The following is a 19,008-nucleotide window of genomic DNA, read 5'->3' as shown; positions in this document are numbered from 1 at the left end:
GTTTGCATTATTAATGCCGTTCAGTTTGTATCTTCTGTAAAATGCTTGCTGCCATTTATGGTAAGACTTTGTCATCAGAGCACAAGGGGTGATAACTTATCTCTGTGATTGTCATTACTGCGTTAGTTTACTCTTTAGAACATTTGATTTTAGGATAATAGGTCCTGTGAAAAGAATTGACTAAAACTCATTTGTAAATAACCTTACCGGACTGTACATTGGAATCCAAAACTAAGTTTTCCCCCCTCACAGTGATGTTTACCTGAAAAGAAAAATACAGCGTGGGAGAGAGTTGGGCACTTTGACCCCAATCCCAGCCCTTCTGCCGACTAGCTCAAAGACCTGGGACAAATGGTTTAAGCCTCATGGTTGTCATGAGTGTTCAGGTGCCTGCCCTCAGCGGTTGTGAGATTTAGATGCAGTAGGAACGAGTGTCAGGTGGGGCCCCTGGTCCTAGAACACCCTCCACATGTGTTAGCTTCCTTCCTTCTGCTCGCCTCCCTCCTGCAGACACATTTATAAACAGACATGGAAATACTTACAGCTTTCTCCCTCTTCCCCAAAGCTGTTACTCAGTTTTTTGCTGACTGCACTAAATTCTGTCCTGTTTACCCTAGTAATTCCACAGTCCTTTTTTGTAGCAGGTGCTCTGTCATGCGGAGGAGAATCCATACAAGTTTGGGTTTGAAACAATGACACGTTGTAATAAGGGCTTCATATTTGTTAGGGTTTCAGCCCAGTAGGGCAAGGTCACATCATACAGCACCTAGAAAGGGAATGAGGGGGCCAGGGTGAGGAGAAATGATGAGGCAGTGATGGAATCAACAGGAAGACTGGAACTCTAAGGCCCCCTGCAGAGAGGAAAGGACAAATGGGGAGTGCACAGGAGGCATTTGACACCTGTCAGGTTGGGACCTTGGGATGCTTGCCACTTGCTGATACACTGTGGACATAGTTGTCTTCCTGAATAACTTTAAATCTTTAAAAAAAATTTTTTTTAATGTTTATTTATTTTTGAGAGAGACAGAGACAGAACACAAGTGGGGGAGGGGCAGAGAGAGGGGGAGACACAGAATCTGAAGCAGGCTCCAGGCTCTGGGCTATCAGCACAGAGCCTGACGTGGGGCTCGAACCCATGAGCTGTGAGATCATGACATAAGCTGAAGTCAGACGCTCAACTGTCTGAGCCACCCAGGCGCCTCTAAATCTTTTTAAAGAGAAGTACAAACTTAAAAGACTGGGCACTTGCTAGTAAAACAATATTGTGTTTTAAATACCTGTTATGGGTTAGGGAAAAGAGATGAGGTATAATCCAGTGGAAAAAATATTTGTATAGGATATAAACCCTGCTGGAGCTCTGGGTAGTAGCCATAATGTAGGATGGAATGTATTTCAAAGAACTTGAATTAAGGCCTAGATTTGGTGGCCTTTTTTTCGTTCTTAAGATACTGCTGTCTTTTTTTTCTTCCACTTTTACTGAGATATAATCGACATATACTGTATTCAAGTTGTATGGCCTAACGATTTGATATGTGCATGTATTGCACAATGATTATGATGGCCTCTTTTTTTGGTGCGGCATTTTCAGGTCTGTGGCAGTGTGGAGGGTTAGAGCTGAAGGAAGCTTGGAAATCATCACAGCCTAACCCTGAGGCCTATTAGCAAGGTTAACCCAAGAAAAAGAAGCCCAGTTGTAACTCAGCTTCTGATTCAGATTCATTGGCACCTCTACATATTTTGCACTTAATTCCCATCTTACAGGATGGACATTGTCAGCCCCGGTTTTTACTGTCCTGTGTCTACTTCTCCTATCCCATAGAATTGACACTGGATTTTCTGGAAGTGTGGATCTCTCTCATCCCTGTACTAAAAAGGCAGGTCCAAGATGGCACAAGTACTTCACGAGGAAGCAGATACAGCAGGAGGTAGATAGCAGAGAGTAGTGGCCTTGAGTCCTCGGCAGTTCCCTCTAATAAGCTCTGTGGCCTTGAGCAAGTCCCACCCACCTCTCTGTGCCTTAGATTTTCTCCTTGGTAAAATGAGAACACCGTCCACCACCTTAGCAAGCCCCTAGTAGAATCAGAAGTACTCCAGGTGCTCAGGCATACAGGGGGACGTGGCAATGGCAGGTACTGTTGTAAAAATGAGGGTAGAATGCCCTGCATTTTTGTGGCTGCCACTTCTTCCCAGAATGCCTGTCTCCTGGTGCTTTGATCTGGGAAAGAGGGGGTTCTTTCTCAGCTCTGCTGCCAACCTGCAGAGGGAGGGGGGTAAGTACTTAATCTCTAACTGGCTTGTTGTCTCTACTTCTCACAAGGGTTCGAGAATTAATAATCATTAAGGAGCACCCGGGTACTTGAAGACTTTTTGAGATCCTCACTATGTATATAACCTAACAGTATTCCTTCTTTTTCTGTGTCTGTGCCTACTCTTGGAGAAGTACTCCTGTGCTTAGATTAATCTCACCACCCAAATTGGAGTGTAGGATACAAATTAGAGTGTTTTCATGGAAATCTTTATGTCATTCTGTGTACTGCTTCCATACTGCTTAATGGGTTGTGAAATCAGAAGTGCTGTCTTGCCATATGCAAAATGTCACATTGAAAATACTTAAGAGAAAAAAAAGTCTTCAGGTTTTCAGGTAGCGTGCATGTGGCACTGAGACAAAGATGGTCAGCTGTATCAGATTCCTAGCTTAAAGACAGGATATGAATCATGACTTTAGGGTCCCATACTAAAAATATTTCTTTCATAGGTTGGTGCAGCATGATAGAGCTGAATTTCAAGGATGCATTTGATTCCTTTGAGAGGCTGAAAAATGAGTCCAGGTGGTCCCAGTGCTATTATGCCTATTTAACTGCAGGTGAGTAGCTTATTTCTGTGGTGAGTTCACCACACACATTGGCGGATGGGAGGGAGACGTCAAGAAGATGTGGGGTTCTCCTTCCTCTCCTTCCTTTTCCGTAGTATGTTAATGTTCTGTGCTACCTGGTCACCCAGCGGTGACTGACTCAGTCCTGCACACCAGCTCCCCCTCTCGGCTGGTTTGGTCATAGGCTCTGTTTTGAAAACGTTTATTGTGAGGGTTTCTGTGTATTTTGCCCTAAGCAGCCTCAGCCTACCCTTAACTCTTATCCTTTACTTTCTACAATATGGTTTTTAGTTTTTAAGAATTTAAACATTTTTTTTTTTAATTTTTTTTTTTCAACGTTTTTATTTATTTTTGGGACAGACAGAGACAGAGCATGAGCGGGGGAGGGGCAGAGAGAGAGGGAGACACAGAATCGGAAACAGGCTCCAGGCTCTGAGCCATCAGCCCACAGCCTGACGCGGGGCTCGAACTCACGGACCGCGAGATCGTGACCTGGCTGAAGTCGGACGCTTAACCGACTGCGCCACCCAGGCGCCCCAAGAATTTAAACATTTTTTAAGGAATTTAACATGTCTTTTAAATTGTGCTAATATTTTTGTTTGGATCATTAGTGCCCTGGTTACAAAGTTGCATTTGAGTAGTCTGCTCCAACCTTGTTTTACTTATTAAAACCTTCTTAAATTTACAGTGTGATTTTGTAGAACATGAGGTATTTGAACACTGCATATCATTTAGCAGAGACCCCTGGTCATTGCTGATATGAGTAAGAGTGCATGTTTTGGCCTCCTCTCAGAAGATAAAGATATGCTGCCACCTGGTGGAGAAAGGGATGTCTGTGCCCTGAGATGCATAAAGTGCTGTCATGCCATCATGATGTACACTTGCAGAGGTGGAAATTAAAGAAAAGTACCAAGTGGCTGTACATTTTCTGCTTCTGATAAACTCTCCTTACACGGCCATATAAGTGATTCTTTAAAATTCAAACATAATTTTAAATCTCTCCTTATTTCCCTGAATATTTGCGTTTAATGAAGCATTTCCTGTCATTCCAGTCCCCTAACTGATCTATTTAAGAGAATTAACAGTGGCAAGTGTGCATATCCCGGATGTTCTAAAACTGCGGTTCATTTTGAGTCAACATGAAAGCTCTTTGTACCTACACTCTTGACTACAGTCCCCCTAGGGCATCCATTTTTGTATGGCTCTGTAGCTTATGTTTGAATAGGATTATTTTCAGTATAGTGGTGAATATACTTTGTCTCACGCCTTAAGAGTTGTTTTACAGGGGCGCCTCGGTGGCTCAGTCAGTTGAGCATCCGACTTCAGCTCAGGTCATGATCTCGCCGTCTGTGGGTTCAAGCCCCGCGTCAGGCTCTGTGCTGACAGCTCAGAGCCTGGAGCCTGCTTCAGATTCTGTGTCTCCCTCTCTCTCTCTCTCTCTCTCTCTCTCTCTGCCCGTCCCCCGCTCATGCTCTTTCTCTCTGTCAAAACTAAAATAAACATAAAAAAAAAAGTTGTTTTATAGAACCCACAGGCATCTCTGATGAAAGTGCCAGCTATTTCCTGAGTAGCCTCCGTGTGCCCAGTGTGTTGAATGCATGAACTGAAAAGCAGAGGTCTTCACGACAGCACAGCCATCAGTCGTTAACATGTTATTGAGTCACATAGTCACTCGTGGGCAGCTGTTTCTTTTTTAATCTTTGCTGATCATGGAACACAAAGAAATGTGCAACGTGACTATATAGAGGAGTATTTTTTCTCCAAATACTGGAAATCCCAGGACTATACCAGTTTGTGGGAGCTGATAAAGCATGAAAGACTAGTCTCTGCCTTTGCAAGGGGATTTTGTGCAGATGGTAAGAGGTGTCAGGAGCTCCACTACAAAGCATACACAGGAAGGGGATGATCACTTCTGTCAAGCTATCTGCCATCTCGCAGGAGCTGCCATTTGAATTGGCCCTGAAGGACAGGTACATGTCGACAGGCAGAGCTAGAGAGGATGGGTGTTCAGGGACCAGAAACACTGCCACCAGGGACTGAGTTTTCTGCACTGTTCAATTGTCATAAAATCCACATGATGTAAAATCTACCATTTTCACCATTTTTGAGTTCAGTGGCATAGTGTGCATGTACACTGTTATGCAGCCATCACCACCATCTGTCCCTTTTTTAAACTATGTGACTAAGAAAGTTACAGATTGTCGGAGAAGGATGTCAGACTAGGTGCAGCAGACATTACTCTCTTTCATTTGCTTACTGGGTGACCTTAGGCAAGTCTTTTAACTTTCTTGGACCTTTACATTCTCTGATCTATAGCCTGATGGGGTTGGTATACAAAACAATCACTGCATTTCCTTCTGTTTTTGAGATGCCAAAGCTGCAGGAGATGAGGTCATTTTGGATGAATTCAGACGCTGTCCTTTTGACCAGGGCCGCTTTCCTAACGGAATGTGGCTGTCCCTCCCTTGAACATTCAGCTTAATCCCTCATGCTCCCAGCAGAAAATCTTCTGCTTCTCCCATCACCTTGACATCCACAGTCTTCTCTGAGTCTTGGTGCCTTTGCTTCTTCGGCCCTGCTGACAGGTGTCATCCTGTGACATGCCATGGCCCGGTGCTCTGCTTGACCATGCCCCAAAATGTGAATAGAGGACCACCTAGTTTTAGGAGCGCTCAAATAAAGGAGGAATTAGGAAATCAATGGACATTCCAGCTGGGGATTGAAAAATATGTGCCAAAGACAACATCTAAGAAAAAAAATTGATATAAATGAATTCAGTGCCGTTGTAGTTGAGAAGAGTGGTTGGTAAAGTTTCACCTTCAGAGATACAAAGCGAAGCAAGTATGATTAAGTCTTTGCCTGGGGCTTGGGGTAGGATGAAGATTGTGTGCAGGCTACCAAAATCTTACCATCCTCCAAGGCTTTCAGACTGACTCCTAGCTCCTGATCACTCCAGAAAGAAATGTTTCCTTTCTCTTCCTGAGGCTTTCCAAAAGCACTTTGGTTTTCCTACCCTCAAGGCTCTTCTTATCAACATATACATTATAGCTATGGGACTATGTGTGTATCTTCTTTCTCCAGCTGAAATTTACATTTCTTTAGGGTTAAAGCATGTGTTTTCTTCCATGTTCTTGCTGGTGGCTTGTAGGTGTTAGGTGGCCCACGAACATGTGTAAGATTAATTTCATGACTTTCTTTCCAGGCACAGAGAGGTACCCTCCATCCACCATGAAGCTTCGTGATCTTCTTGGCTCCTTATCATCCTTTCCTAGATTCCTTTTTATTCCACTTTCTGAGTATGTGGGCCTCAGCTAGACCACACTGTGCCAATAGCTGGAAATTTGTCACGTCCAAGACTAGCGCCCAACGAGAGGACCAGGACCACGGTTTTCCTGTGTGTCGCCACAAAACTCTGGGAACCCAAGGAAGTAGTTGTTGAGTCAGTGGTGTGACAATCAACAGGATGTTGTAGGCCTCTCTGTAACACTTGATCCCTCCCGTGTTTTTCTTTGGTAATGTTTTCCAAGTACCATCAGCCTAAGTGTCTTTCCGTGGCATTTTCCCCCTGATACTTAGGGAGTACAACAATGGTTTCTTGCAGTTTGTCAGGGAGCCACCGGTGACGTGGATGGGGCGCAGATAGTGTTTAAAGAAGTTCAGAAGCTCTTCAAAAGGAAAAACAATCAGATTGAACAATTCTCAGTGAAAAAGGTACGTTGGAGCCTATTGATCTGGTGTGTGTTTGTGACGGGCATTTGTAACTGACACCATCTTGGACAAGTTTTAGGAAATCCTAATCCAAGCCAGCGACTTACTTGCCAGTGCACTTTGCCACTGTGGAGAAAATTTACCCCCATGGGCATACTTCTCTTTTGAATGGAAAGTGCTGGTTTTGCTGCACGTGATTAAAACAGCTGTTATTTCTTTGAGTGGGTAGACACATTACAGACCCTGTAGAGCTAATGAGCACATCTGGAAAGGGAAAGCACCTGTCTAAGGAGTTGGGTGGTTTCAGAAGCATCGAAATTGGCAGAATCTAGGCAAGAGATACAGACTATTGAGTCTCAATAATTTACTGAACACATCACATTTGGACCTTCTAAAAAATAAAAACATGCATCAAATGTACCAGTAGAAAGGCCCAGTACTGCAGGGACAAAGACCCTAATTTATTCTACACTTTTTAGGAAAAAAAGTTAGTGGAATCACTGTGGGTTACACGACAACTTGTCATATCCTGCATTTTCCATGATTTTAGTTTGTTACTAATGAATGAACATTGAGTGACTTAGCTTGAGTATAAACTGGATTATAATGTGGAATACCACTGAGGCCACTAGGACTAAGTAAAAAATTAAAAAGTCAATAAAGCCGTAACTAAAATGCATCTAGTATTAATTACATCTTCCATGTAAACCCATTCATTATTACTGGTCACCCAGCTTTTATAAATTCCTTGGATTTAAACTGAAATGAATCCACTTTCATCCTGTTTTCTGAATGCACCCTGGATCTTAACAGTAGATGGAGTTGAATAATGAATGAAAGGCATATCTATCATACGTTAAAGGTTAGAAAGCCAAAAATTTTTATATAGAGAGAAGTTCTCATTGTTAGCTTTGTTGGAGGGGGTTGTTGATGTCAGAGATGAACTGTGCATTTTTTAATGTCTCGAGTATATGTTTTTATTTGAATTCGTTTTCCCAAACCCAGCGTGATCATTCTCACACTTGCAGGCAGAGAGGTTTCGGAAAGTAGCTCCCACCAGAGCGTTGTGTGTACTGGCCTCCATCGAAGTGTTATACCTGTGGAAAGCCCTCCCCAACTGCTCCTTCCCCAACCTGCAGAGGATGAGTCAAGGTAATAAAAAAAACTCTGCTCATCGGCCGGTTTCTTCGGTTTCCCGTTAGCGTTATCTGATTCAGAGAGTATAGATCTGCCATTCTTGGATTAGATGGTGGAGTGGTGAAGAACGCTCTGTTGCATATAGGTGACAGGTGTAGGCAGCACGGGAATGTGTGGACATGCTCGCATCGTTAGCGGTGTGTGCTGAGGTGCACTGACTGCAAAGTGTTGCAGACTCTTATAGCCCTGGGGATTGCTGGATGCGTACATTTTTTCCCCCAGCAAAAGCCCTTTGTTTTATATAAGTTTGATTCACGTCTATTAAAATGAACAGGTAGTATCTGCTTAATTGAGTTTTGACAAATATATGCATGCTGGCATCCACCACCACAATGAAGATCTAGAACATTTCTAACCACCCCTGTAATTTCCCTTGGGCACCTTCTCGGTCAGTCCCCACCCCAAGGCAACCGCTGTTCTGATTTCTCTCTCCACAGATTACTTTTGCCTGTCCTTGAACTTCATAGAAGTTCAGACCATGTGTACTTTTCATTGCTTGGCTTGGCTTCCTTTGTTCAGCATAGCACCTGTGGGAGTGATCCATGTTGTAGCCCATATCAGTAGTTTGTTCCTTACACCTGCTGAGCGACACTCCACTGTGGGACTAAATCTGTACCATGGTGTGTTTATCCTTTCTCCTGTTAACGGACGTCGGACATTTGATTTGTTCCTGGTTTTTTTTTTAGCCATCATGAGTAAAGCTGCTACAAACATAAGTATACATCATAAGTGTACTTGTCTTTTGTGTGGACATTATATACTCATTTCTCTTGAGTAAATACCTAGGAGTGTAATTAGAAGCCTAGATTTTTGATTCATGTATTTTTAAAAAAACATGGGGGGGGGGGCGTGTGTGTGGCTCAGTTGGTTGAGCGTCCCACTACGGTTCAGGTCATGATCTCACAGTCCATGAGTTCGAGCCCTGCACCGGGCTCTGTATTCACAGCTCAGAGCCTGGAACCTGCTTCAGATTCTGTGTCTCCCTCTCTCTCTGCCCCTCCCCTGCTTGCTCGCTCTCACTCTCTCTCTCTCAAAAATAAATAAATACTAAAAAAAAAAAAAAAAAACCAAAAAAAACCCAGGACCATAGGTTATGGTAATATAGCCTTCATAAAGTCATTTTTATTATAGCTATGGGAAAAGTTCACAGGAGAATAAACAATCCCTGGTTGTTGATGCAAGTCTAGAATGTCTAGCAATGTCTAACTCTAAGGAACAATACAGAATTTTATTCTTTGTAATGCACAAATGCGAGACTGTGTAGAGAGAATTCAGACACAAATGCACATATAAAATAGGCTGTAATTGACAGGCATAGAAATGATGATCACTTAATGTGACTAAATATTCTCTGAATCCCTTTCCAGGTATCAAAATAAATAGCAATGATGTGGTCATGGAGAAAGGGAGGCTCTTGAGTAAACATGATATAATTCTTTAATATCTTTGTTAAATATTAGTGCAGTTTTGAGATCGATTAATTAGTTTCTATCATTCCCCAGTGTTAAGCAGTAATGATCCAAATCTATTCAGCCATGTAGAGTACAGAGAAGATCTCTGTAGAGTAATAGTTCCAGAAAAAAACTGGTAGTGGATGAAAGCAATCAAATGCATTAATTAAATGCTGACCCAGCTTTGTGTATTCAGCTTCTCAGACCCCCCATCTGTAACTTCCTTCATCAGCAGATGTACTTGGATTCTTACAATGCTCATCTTGTGGTTTCATTTGTAGCCCTTCCCCCACCCTGTGCACTGCATTCTTCCTCAGCATTTTATTTATTTATCCATTTATTTTTAAACATTTAAATGTTTATTTTTGAGGGGGAGCAAGGGGGAGCGAGAGAGAGGGAATGAGCACACAAGCAGGGAAGGAGCAGAGAGACAAAGAGAGCACAGGCAGGAGAGGGAGACAGAGTCCGAGACAGGCTTCTAGGCTGTGAGCTGTAAACACAGAGCCTAGTGCGGGGCTCGAACATGAGCTGTGAGATCATGACCTGAGCCAAAGTTGGGCACTTAACCAACCTAGCCGCCCAGGTGCCCCTCTTCCTCTGCATTTTAAAAATATTTCTCTATATCCTCAACATAGTGCCCAGAGTGATCCTGTTAAATGAAGTCATGTTATTTTGGGCCTCAGAACCCTCTGTGGTTTCATATCATTTAAATAAATGCCCAAGTCCATTCAGTGGCCTACAGGGCTCTGTGATCTGTCCACCACTCTCCCCCCTCGTCCACCCCATTGCCTCTCACTGCTCCTCCTGCTTGCTCACCAGGCTCCAGCCACACTCACTTCACTGTTCTTGAACACACCAGGCACACGCCAGCTTCAGTGCCTTTGCACTTTCTCTTCTTTCTGTCTGCAAATGCGCTTCTGAACATCCATGTGGCTCCTTCACTCATTTCCTTCAGGTCTTTACTAAAATATCACCTTTTTATTGAGGCTTAAACCAGCCACAAAGAAAGGTGTGTGTGTATATGTGTGTACATATGTATGTGTGTCTATTTATAAAATCTTACCAAATCTCAGTATCTCTGTTGGTCCATAGAAACCGTTAACTTCCTTTCCTCCTCTGTTAGCTCCACTGTGTTTCCAATTTTCCACCCTTTTCATTTCCTTGGAAAAACTCCTGTAACATCCTCCAACATGTGTGCCCATCCTGCGTGGTAGATGGCAAGCTTCTTGAAGTGGAGGGGTCACGGCGGATGCCCCCTCAGTGATGAGTGCAGTGCATCAGTACAAACGTGGAAAGGTGCCCGCCATATGGCTTATGAAGTTAATATGATAGAATTTTTTAGAAGTATTTTTATAGAGTAGTTTTAGGTTCTTAGCAAAATTAAACAAAGTACTAGAGTTTCCACATACCACACCCCTCACTTCCCCATACACATAGCCTCCCCATCAACATTGCCACCCCTCCCACCCCCCTACTCACCCCCCCTCCTCACCCAGATGGATACATTTGTTACAGCCAGTGAACCAATGCTGACACATCATTAGGGTTTAGTCATACATTAGAGTTCATTCTTTGTTTCATACATTCTGTGTGATTTGACAAATACGTACTGACATGTAGCCACACTTAGAGGTAGTATCCTGCAGAATATTTCACTGCCCTAAAAATCCCCTGTCTTTCATTCAGCTCTTCCTCCCTTCCTCTCTCTCCCCCAGACTTCTGGGAACTACCACCTCCAGAGTTTTGCCTTTTCCAGAATGTCATATAGTTAGAATCCTGCACGCAGTATGTAGCCTGTGCAGATTGGTTTCTTGTTCCTACTAACAATATGATATAATTCCGAGTCCTCTGGATGCCCAGATGTTTGATGTCTTTGCCTTTCTTTGAATAAGGGTATTCACTAATGGATGAGGAAAAGGAGCCTTCTGAGTTTCAGGGGGCAGGATTGTGAACTGAATATTCAGGTCAATGAACAATGAAATACTTAACTCATGATGATGTTTAAGAAATTAAGTGAATTATTATCCTTGCTGCTGTTTTCACTTCTCCTTAAGCTTGCCATGAAGTGGATGATTCATCTGTTGTTGGATTAAAGTATTTGCTTCTTGGTGCCATACACAAATGTCTGGGAAACTCAGAAGATGCTGTTCAGGTAAACCGTTAATGCTGTGGCCAAGGAACATAGACTGTGAAAGCCTGTATGTGTGCTTAGGAATAAGGACAATGGAAAAAGCATTCAACAAAACCAGACCTTTCGCCGCAGGGTGAGCTTAACCCTCTACCGATCCGTGTCCTCTCCTCTCAGATGCTGGAAGGTGCTGGTGGAGAATACTAGTTAGTAACGTGTAACTTCAGATGCTTACATTGCTTCTTTATACACAGGCTTTTCTTCTGGCAGGAGTTACTTATCAGAGATGACAGTCTCAGTTGGAGGAGGAGGAAATAAGGATGCAGACAGTTTTAAAGGAGCAAAATGAAGCCTCATAGTTAGATAAATCCCCAAGATGATCAGATATGTTAGTGTGCGTTCACTTTTCCTGTCTGTAACTGCAGATTACCAAAGCAACCCTGGAGGTAAAGTCTAGAAAAGTGTTAGCTTAAGATATTCTGTGTACATACTATATGGAAGAGAACCATTCATTATTTTCAAATATAGTTGGGGGAATTTTTCTAAAGTTTTTGTGTCGTTGGATGTTTTGAAGTATAGCCCAGTGTAATTTTGATTACTCTTTAAAAGAGTTCATGTACAGTAGTAGGGGACTTTGACTTTTAAATCCTAGAGTGTTGACATACTTTTATAATTTTAAATTACTTTTTCAGCACAGGGTCATGATAGTTATTACACAGCTCTGAGTAGCCTGCTTTAGATCACATACTTAAGTATCCGCAAGATACAGTCAAGATACGTGTCAGGAGCTGATTCTTGGCTTGTGTGCTTCCTGTTTTAAATATTGGTATGTTACTTTGAGATGCAGATCATGATGTTTTCCGCATTAAGATCAGTAGAGGCTACGTTGTCAACTGGAAATAGAAGAAGCACAAATTGAGCTGACCGATGGGTAGCATAGCCTGGAGGCAAGCATGCAGCGGGCTTGTAGATATGGATGAGGATGGGAAGAAATAAGGGTGCCAAAACAGACATCTAGAATACAGAGATAAGTCCCCCCTTCTGCCTCCTGAAGATGCGATGAACCTTAGGTGGGAAAATGAGTTAATTGTAATAACTTTTGTATTACTTTCAGTTCTTTCAGCGCGCTGTTAAAGATGAGTTGTGTCGTCAGAATAACTTATACGTCCAGCCATATGCTTGCTATGAACTTGGCTGTCTTCTGTTAGACAAACCGGAGGTAAGGCCTCATATAGTTTAAGTAACGTTCATCAGCAAAAATGCACAGGTGAGCAGGCACAAAGCATCCTTCGTTTAAAGTCAGTGAATTGAACATGGTGGGTTTTTGGTTTTGTTTTCCTTGATTTCATGCAGGAAAAATCCAAGAAGTGAGTCATCCTCTTTTACTATGTTTACTGAGGCAGTTTCTTCTCTGGAATGAGCAGTATAAATGTACCTTTTTGGACAAAAACTCACTCGAGGGGAAAATCATTGCCTTTTTTAGAATGGTAGGATATGAAGTAGTACGGCTTATTCAGAAGAACACGGATTTGCATTCGGATTCTAACTCTGCCTTCACCTTAGTGTAGGAGGCTGGTTATGTTCCTGAACCATGTATCTTCCTCCTAATATGTAAAACAGGATAAAAAATACCTGCCTTGCCAAGTGAATGGAGATTATGGTGAGAATAAATGAGGATGATGTGGTGATTGCTTTAAAAATTTCAGAATGCCATATAAATTTGACAGTTACATATTTAAGTATACTGGGGAAGTTTTGTTTTTAAACGAGTGGATTTGCTTGCTACCTTCTTTTAGAAACTCAGTTACATAATACTAGCTTTATGAGATTCTAATTTTTAGTAAGTTCATTATACTTTCAAATAAATAGGCTTTCTAAAATTAGAGCCAAATCAACAGAAATAGGATTCAAGACTGACCCTTAAATATGTAGCCCATCTCGCCAAATATAGGCTTGTAATTGGTAAGTCATTTGAAATTCTAATTTTACCAAAGTAGAAAAGGCAAATTTTGTCATTTTTTGTAGAAAACCCTAACACCATATTCTTTAGGAAAAGTTTTACTCTTAATATGGCCTTAAAATGTGTACTTAAAATATAACAAGCCTGGTCCATTTCTGGAAACGTGAAGCTGATGTTCTCAACCAGTAATGCATTCCAAAGGTCTAACTTACTGATGTCAAGTAAACTTTGTAATCATCAGTTTTAGGTTGCTCCCTAAGATCTTAAGCCATAATAACTCTTCCAAGTTGTTAATCTCTTGTTGTATAATGAGGGTTATGCACAATTATTTAGTAATGCCTTAGTGTGAACTTAACAAGCATCATTAAAGAAAAATTGAGTGACTAAACTAGAATGAACAGTTGACTCACCTCTGTGTCTACTGTGAATTGTTTTAATTAACCTATCCTGTTATAACATTTTCTGCTTGAGTGTGTCCAAATATAGATATTAAAAGATATTATGTTTTTCTTACATTCATAGACTGTAGCAAGAGGCAGAACTCTACTTCTTCAAGCAAAGGTAAAAATACTGTATCTACCTTTTTCCAGGGCCCTTCTTACCCTCTGTTGTGTCCACTCGAGTCTGAATTCAAGAAGTTTTGTGAGATGATTGTTCTGATTGATATTTCTGGAAAGGAAAAGTAATAACTAATTGATTTGGTGAGCCCTTGATGTTTAAGTGAAATTACTAATATAAGAAACTCAATGAAATCGCCCATCCTGCTTTAAAAACACACTTCAGGGGAGGGGCACTGGGAGAGGGAGACATAGAATCTGAAGCAGGCTCCAGGCTCTGAGCTGTCAGCACAGAGCCTGACGCGGGGCTCAAACTCACGAACTGTGAGATCATGACCTGAGCCAAAGTCGACTTAACCGACTGAGCCACCCAGGCGCCCCCATAACTATAGTCTTGAATGAAGAATTTCTAATAGCAGGTTAGATTGAGCACAGTTCAAGACTACTACTATTTCAGGAATAACATGAAGACAATTTTCCAAAGACAGCATTAATGACATCCTCCTGGACATTTTAGAAATGAACCTGAAGTTTGAGGTTTGGGAAATAAAATTGAGTGGATGGGAAGCAGTGTGAGAGATTTTACTTCAGGAAGCACAAAATCGTGTGGCTTATGTTGCAGTGTTTCAGAAGGCTCAGTTCACAGAGTTCATAAATCTCCTTCTTTGGTCTTACAGGAGGATTTCTCTGGCTACGACTTTGAAAACAGATTGCATGTCCGCATCCATGCTGCTCTGGCCTCCCTGAGGGAACTGGTTCCTCAGTGATAGACTCGGACTTCCTGTTCTGTCCCTCCCTACCAGGTTCTGCACTTTAAAATGAAAGCAGAGGACACAGCTCTTCTGGAAGCCCGAAGACCGGCTTTTCTTCTGAAAACCACCTGTGCCAGGGACACATTTTCCCAGTTAGGCTGACATATTAAAGATCTCCTCTTTTAAACGTATAGCTAAAAAGTAATAATAATGAGGATACTAGTAATTATAACTAACCACCTGGGGAGAGGGTTAAGTGACCTTGTTCAAACATTTTAGTTTTGTGATTTATTATTTTTAAAATAAAAGCAAACTAAATATTCCACCTGTGATCTTCTAGGAACGCCTACCTTAAGCACACATCCGACTGCATATAACACTAGGAGGCACCTGTAAAATTATCAACAGTATTATGACATAGCATTTATATTGTGTTTTGAAAAAAAATAAAAGTGCTTTCTAGTGTTTTATTTTATCCTCTAACTTGTGAATAACATAGCACAGATATTCTTATTCCCATTGTCTAGACAAACTCAGGCACAAAAAGGCTAATTGATCCCAATCAATTATTCCTGTTATCAGTGGAGCAGTGAATAGAACACAGATCTCTTGACCACAGACAGAATATTCTTGTAAAACAAAATGTGTTAATAACCCAGAATTTCATGTTTTCCTTATTAAAACACAAATGCGCTTCAGCTGAAGTTGTGTCATCAAAAATACTTATCTCCAGATCGTCTACAGAATGTTTCAAAGTAATGAACACTTTTTTCCTTTGAAAGCCAACCAAGTAGAAGCAAATAGTTTTACAATCAAAAGTAGAACTGTTTTGCTAATTTATTAGAAAGCCTGGTCTATTGGCTAGATAAATAATACCTATATTTTAGGAGTTTCCTTATCTTTGTGATAAATTATCTCGTTACCAACTTTTGGAGGTCTTTTAACAAATTACTTGACAAGGTTATTCTTAAATGAACATAGGTGATTGTATTTTTTTCCTCAGAATATTTGCTGGTGAAGGATTTGCTGGGCTATCTGTTGCCAGGATTTAATCATTGTCTCCTTAGCTCAGGTTATTCTATAAAAGGAGTTCAAAGTTAATTTTTAATCCTTCATTGCTAATTTTTGTTGTCATCTAATTCACCTCTTAGCCCAGTGCTGCACACCTTTGTTTTTGAAGAGTCTAAATACCTCAGTCACTTGAGAATGTCTGCCATAATTGTGTGCCTAACTTGGCTCAGGCTTAAGGTTAGATTTTTTAAAATTTATACTGTGCTAAAGAGAGTATCCTCTTGGGGTGTCATTTATTTACATATCCTTGTAGCTGAAGCATGATCTCATATGATATTAATACTTTAATATTTCTTTTCAAAATAAAACCTAGGAGGAGCAGCTAGGATGTTGACAGCTTTAACCTACTTCATCTGATTCTGAGGGAATGATAATTTCTCTGAAAGAAATAATTATTCCTCACTGACTTTGACTAAATTATATTCATGATTCCTCACTTCCAAAGTGTTTTATTCACATGGACTCTTTCTGGTGTGAATCCTGCCTGGATTTTTGACACTAGCCAGAGAGAAAAGATTGCTATCTTACATTCAGTGAATGAGCAGATGCAGAAGCCAAGTAGATGCTTTCTGAAGAAAACATTTGGTGTTTAAAAATATTGGAAGCCTAATTTCATTGAGGCTTAAGGGAAGAATATTATGAATTTGTGAAATCTGGCCCTAGCCATTTTGTCCTTCGCTATAGCATGTGAGCCAGACTTCCCAGTTAGGGTTGTGGAGCATTCTGAACCCAAAGTTCTTGGTTCAGGTCATACTCACTTGAATTTTCAGTTCAAATATTGTTTGAACTATTATTCAGTATTCAAAGGTTACATGAAGCCCTGTACTTTAGGATTAAACAAAAACTATTCCTGCACTCACTGCTTTAAAAATTTATTTGTATCTCTCCAGAGAGATTTCAGGATTCAAATAAGTTTGTATTCAGTTCACTGACCACTTTAATAGTCAAAGAGTAGGTCTGTTTATAACTCTTCCTATGTTTGGTGCCGGATAGCCCCTGTGGTTTGTGTGTGTTAACAGGGCCGTAGAGTATGGAGAGTACCTACCTACCTACCTAATGGGGTAGGTAATGATTCTAAAGTCTCTAACAAAAACCACAGTGCGGGTATAGTACTATTAGACTGAAATCTGAGAACATTTTTGAGTTGAGTAATTCATAACATTTTCTGGTCTGCGTGCCATGACTTAACCAGCCTGTGAACTGTGATCTGCCTAGAAACTTAGCTTGGTGTGACTTGCTCTTTACCCCCTCGTGGATGAAGAAAATAATCCTATAACCAGAACAACTTGGATCTACGTGTGCTTTTTTATGTTGGCATCACTCCTTCCTCGTTCCTATTTTGGAGGCTCTTAAATGGATCTTCTAATTTATGAGCGTCAAATGTATTTTTGTATTAGATTTGGCCTATGATGAGAGAAATCTCTAATGTATATGTACTCTGAACACATAATTTGTCACAGCTTGGAGGTATGGTCTAATAATGTGACATGTACCTTGGTGGTGTTAAAATATTTAAGATTTTTTTATTAGGTTAGGGTCTGATTTTAGCACATGATAGCTAAGTATTTGAGCAAGTGAAGTATTTCAGATGTCACATAACAAGGAATTGTTGAATATTGTGCAAGTCAATGATTATAGAGTTTGCACTCTTATGCTTCTGCCAACTAAAAGGACAGTGCATATTTGATTTTTAAAATAGACACACATGTGCATGTGTGTGGCTATTCCTTTGCTGTATAACTTTCCTAGTTGATTGCTTCCTTAAGCAAATTGTGGTGGCAAGTATACACCTACGGATCTGAATCGATGCAGATACACATTGACAGTCATGATGTACTGTTTGGTGTTTCTTACATATTTTTGAATTCTGTTGGTGGTATATCTTGTAGAAAAAAAATGGTTAAGCTCATATCCTCCCCAAGAGATACATAGTAGAGGGAGGAGACTTGGAAGCTAGGAAAGAGAAAAGGACAGCAAGGGTTTGGGAGCAGGAGACGGGAAAGTTGATCGATAAAAGATGTGTCTCTTCTTCACTAGAGTATAATTTGCCCAGTGCACATTATAATTGGCTTTCTTGTGAAAACCAGAAAGACTGAGCTCTAGCTCCCAGTTGACCTGGGTGAGCTCTGGGTTACGCTTTGTCCAGCCACAGGCCAGTGGCTTGCAAGTTTTAGTTGTACAAATTAGCCCTCCTTTGAGAATCTGACTCAGTAGCTATGAGGTAGGGTTTAGGAAGGCATTTTTAACAAGCTCCTAAAAATGATTCCAGTGCAGGTGGTCTAAATTAGAGCAACACTACCCTAGGTTATCATCTTTTGGTAAGTATTTAGTAAATCTGAGAGAAGAGCCAAACACAAACCAAACATATAGCAAGGTTATGCTCAGAGAGTGTATTATCATGGGGCCACTGAGGAAATGCTTCTAACCCATTGGCTTCCTAAAGTAGGAGATCCCTGAGTTTTAAAGGATGTAGTCAGGTGAAAATGATGGCTAGAAGAACATCTCAGGCCTTGGTCTTGATGAGCAAAGGCACAGAGGTGACAAACAGTATGTGTGTTCAGGCCAGTTTCGAGTCAGGTGGGAACGAAATAACATTTGAATTTTGCAGAGGTCACGCCAAGAACCTTGAACTTCCATGAAGTAAGGATGGGGAGCAAGGAGAAATGCAAAGTAAAGCAAAGTATCATTTTGCATTTAGATCCCTAGTGACTGAATGGACAAGGAGAATATAAAACCACCTGAAATCATTAAGAGTTCTAGAAATCAAAGCAGTGAATAGTGGTTTGAAAATTTTTGGTTAAATGTTTTCACTGTAACAATTTGCCTCTCAGGGACTTGGACAAAAGAGTCATTGATGAAATGTGGAAAGAGGACATGCATTGCAGATATTCTGCACAGTACCTAAGACCTGTGTGTCCAAGGTGGCCTGCCAGGGTTAGGCTACAGAAGCATAAATAATTCCCAAAGATGCCATAAATGGGGTTTGTACTTGGGGGTTTTGGAAGGTTTCATTCTATCTTTGATAGTTAAATATATTATGAACGAAACCACCAAAAATCATGACAGCTTCATTTCACTTTTATCCACCAAAATGGGGCCCGGGGCAGTGGCCAAGGACAAGTACCATCTGCAGACCTATCATCACAATCTAAAATTAGCATTTCTGCTTTCAAAATGCAATCTTCAGGAGAAGAGGGAGCCTGTGACATAATGAGCACTCAGTAACTATTATTTGGAAGATTTAGTATGTGTAGAAAGTGCTCTGTGCAGCATAGATGGAGACTGGTGCCCTAAGCATTGCCTCTTAAGAGC

General features: G+C 41.0%; 1 protein-coding gene across 1 annotated transcript in view; it reads left to right on the top strand.

Annotated features, from left to right (window-relative positions):
- TTC39C (tetratricopeptide repeat domain 39C) overlaps positions 1 to 15,329 on the top strand; it is a 107,679-nt gene extending 92,350 nt beyond the window's left edge. Inside the window, exons 8-14 of the mRNA XM_047086913.1 lie at positions 2,756 to 2,863; positions 6,474 to 6,583; positions 7,609 to 7,732; positions 11,283 to 11,380; positions 12,471 to 12,575; positions 13,839 to 13,877; positions 14,551 to 15,329. Of these exons, the coding sequence (XP_046942869.1) occupies positions 2,756 to 2,863; positions 6,474 to 6,583; positions 7,609 to 7,732; positions 11,283 to 11,380; positions 12,471 to 12,575; positions 13,839 to 13,877; positions 14,551 to 14,640 (674 nt within the window). The 3' untranslated portion in view covers positions 14,641 to 15,329. The remainder of the gene's footprint in view (positions 1 to 2,755; positions 2,864 to 6,473; positions 6,584 to 7,608; positions 7,733 to 11,282; positions 11,381 to 12,470; positions 12,576 to 13,838; positions 13,878 to 14,550) is intronic.
- Positions 15,330 to 19,008: the final 3,679 nt, after the last annotated feature.

The sequence above is a fragment of the Lynx rufus genome, unplaced genomic scaffold, assembly GCF_022079265.1.
Source record: "Lynx rufus isolate CCGP_SWC_20201006 ecotype Redwood Valley unplaced genomic scaffold, mLynRuf1.p SCAF_22, whole genome shotgun sequence".
NCBI classification, from domain to species: domain Eukaryota; kingdom Metazoa; phylum Chordata; class Mammalia; order Carnivora; family Felidae; genus Lynx; species Lynx rufus.
The sequence above is the reverse complement of the archived record's forward strand: the minus strand, read 5'-3'. Positions and strand labels throughout refer to the sequence as shown.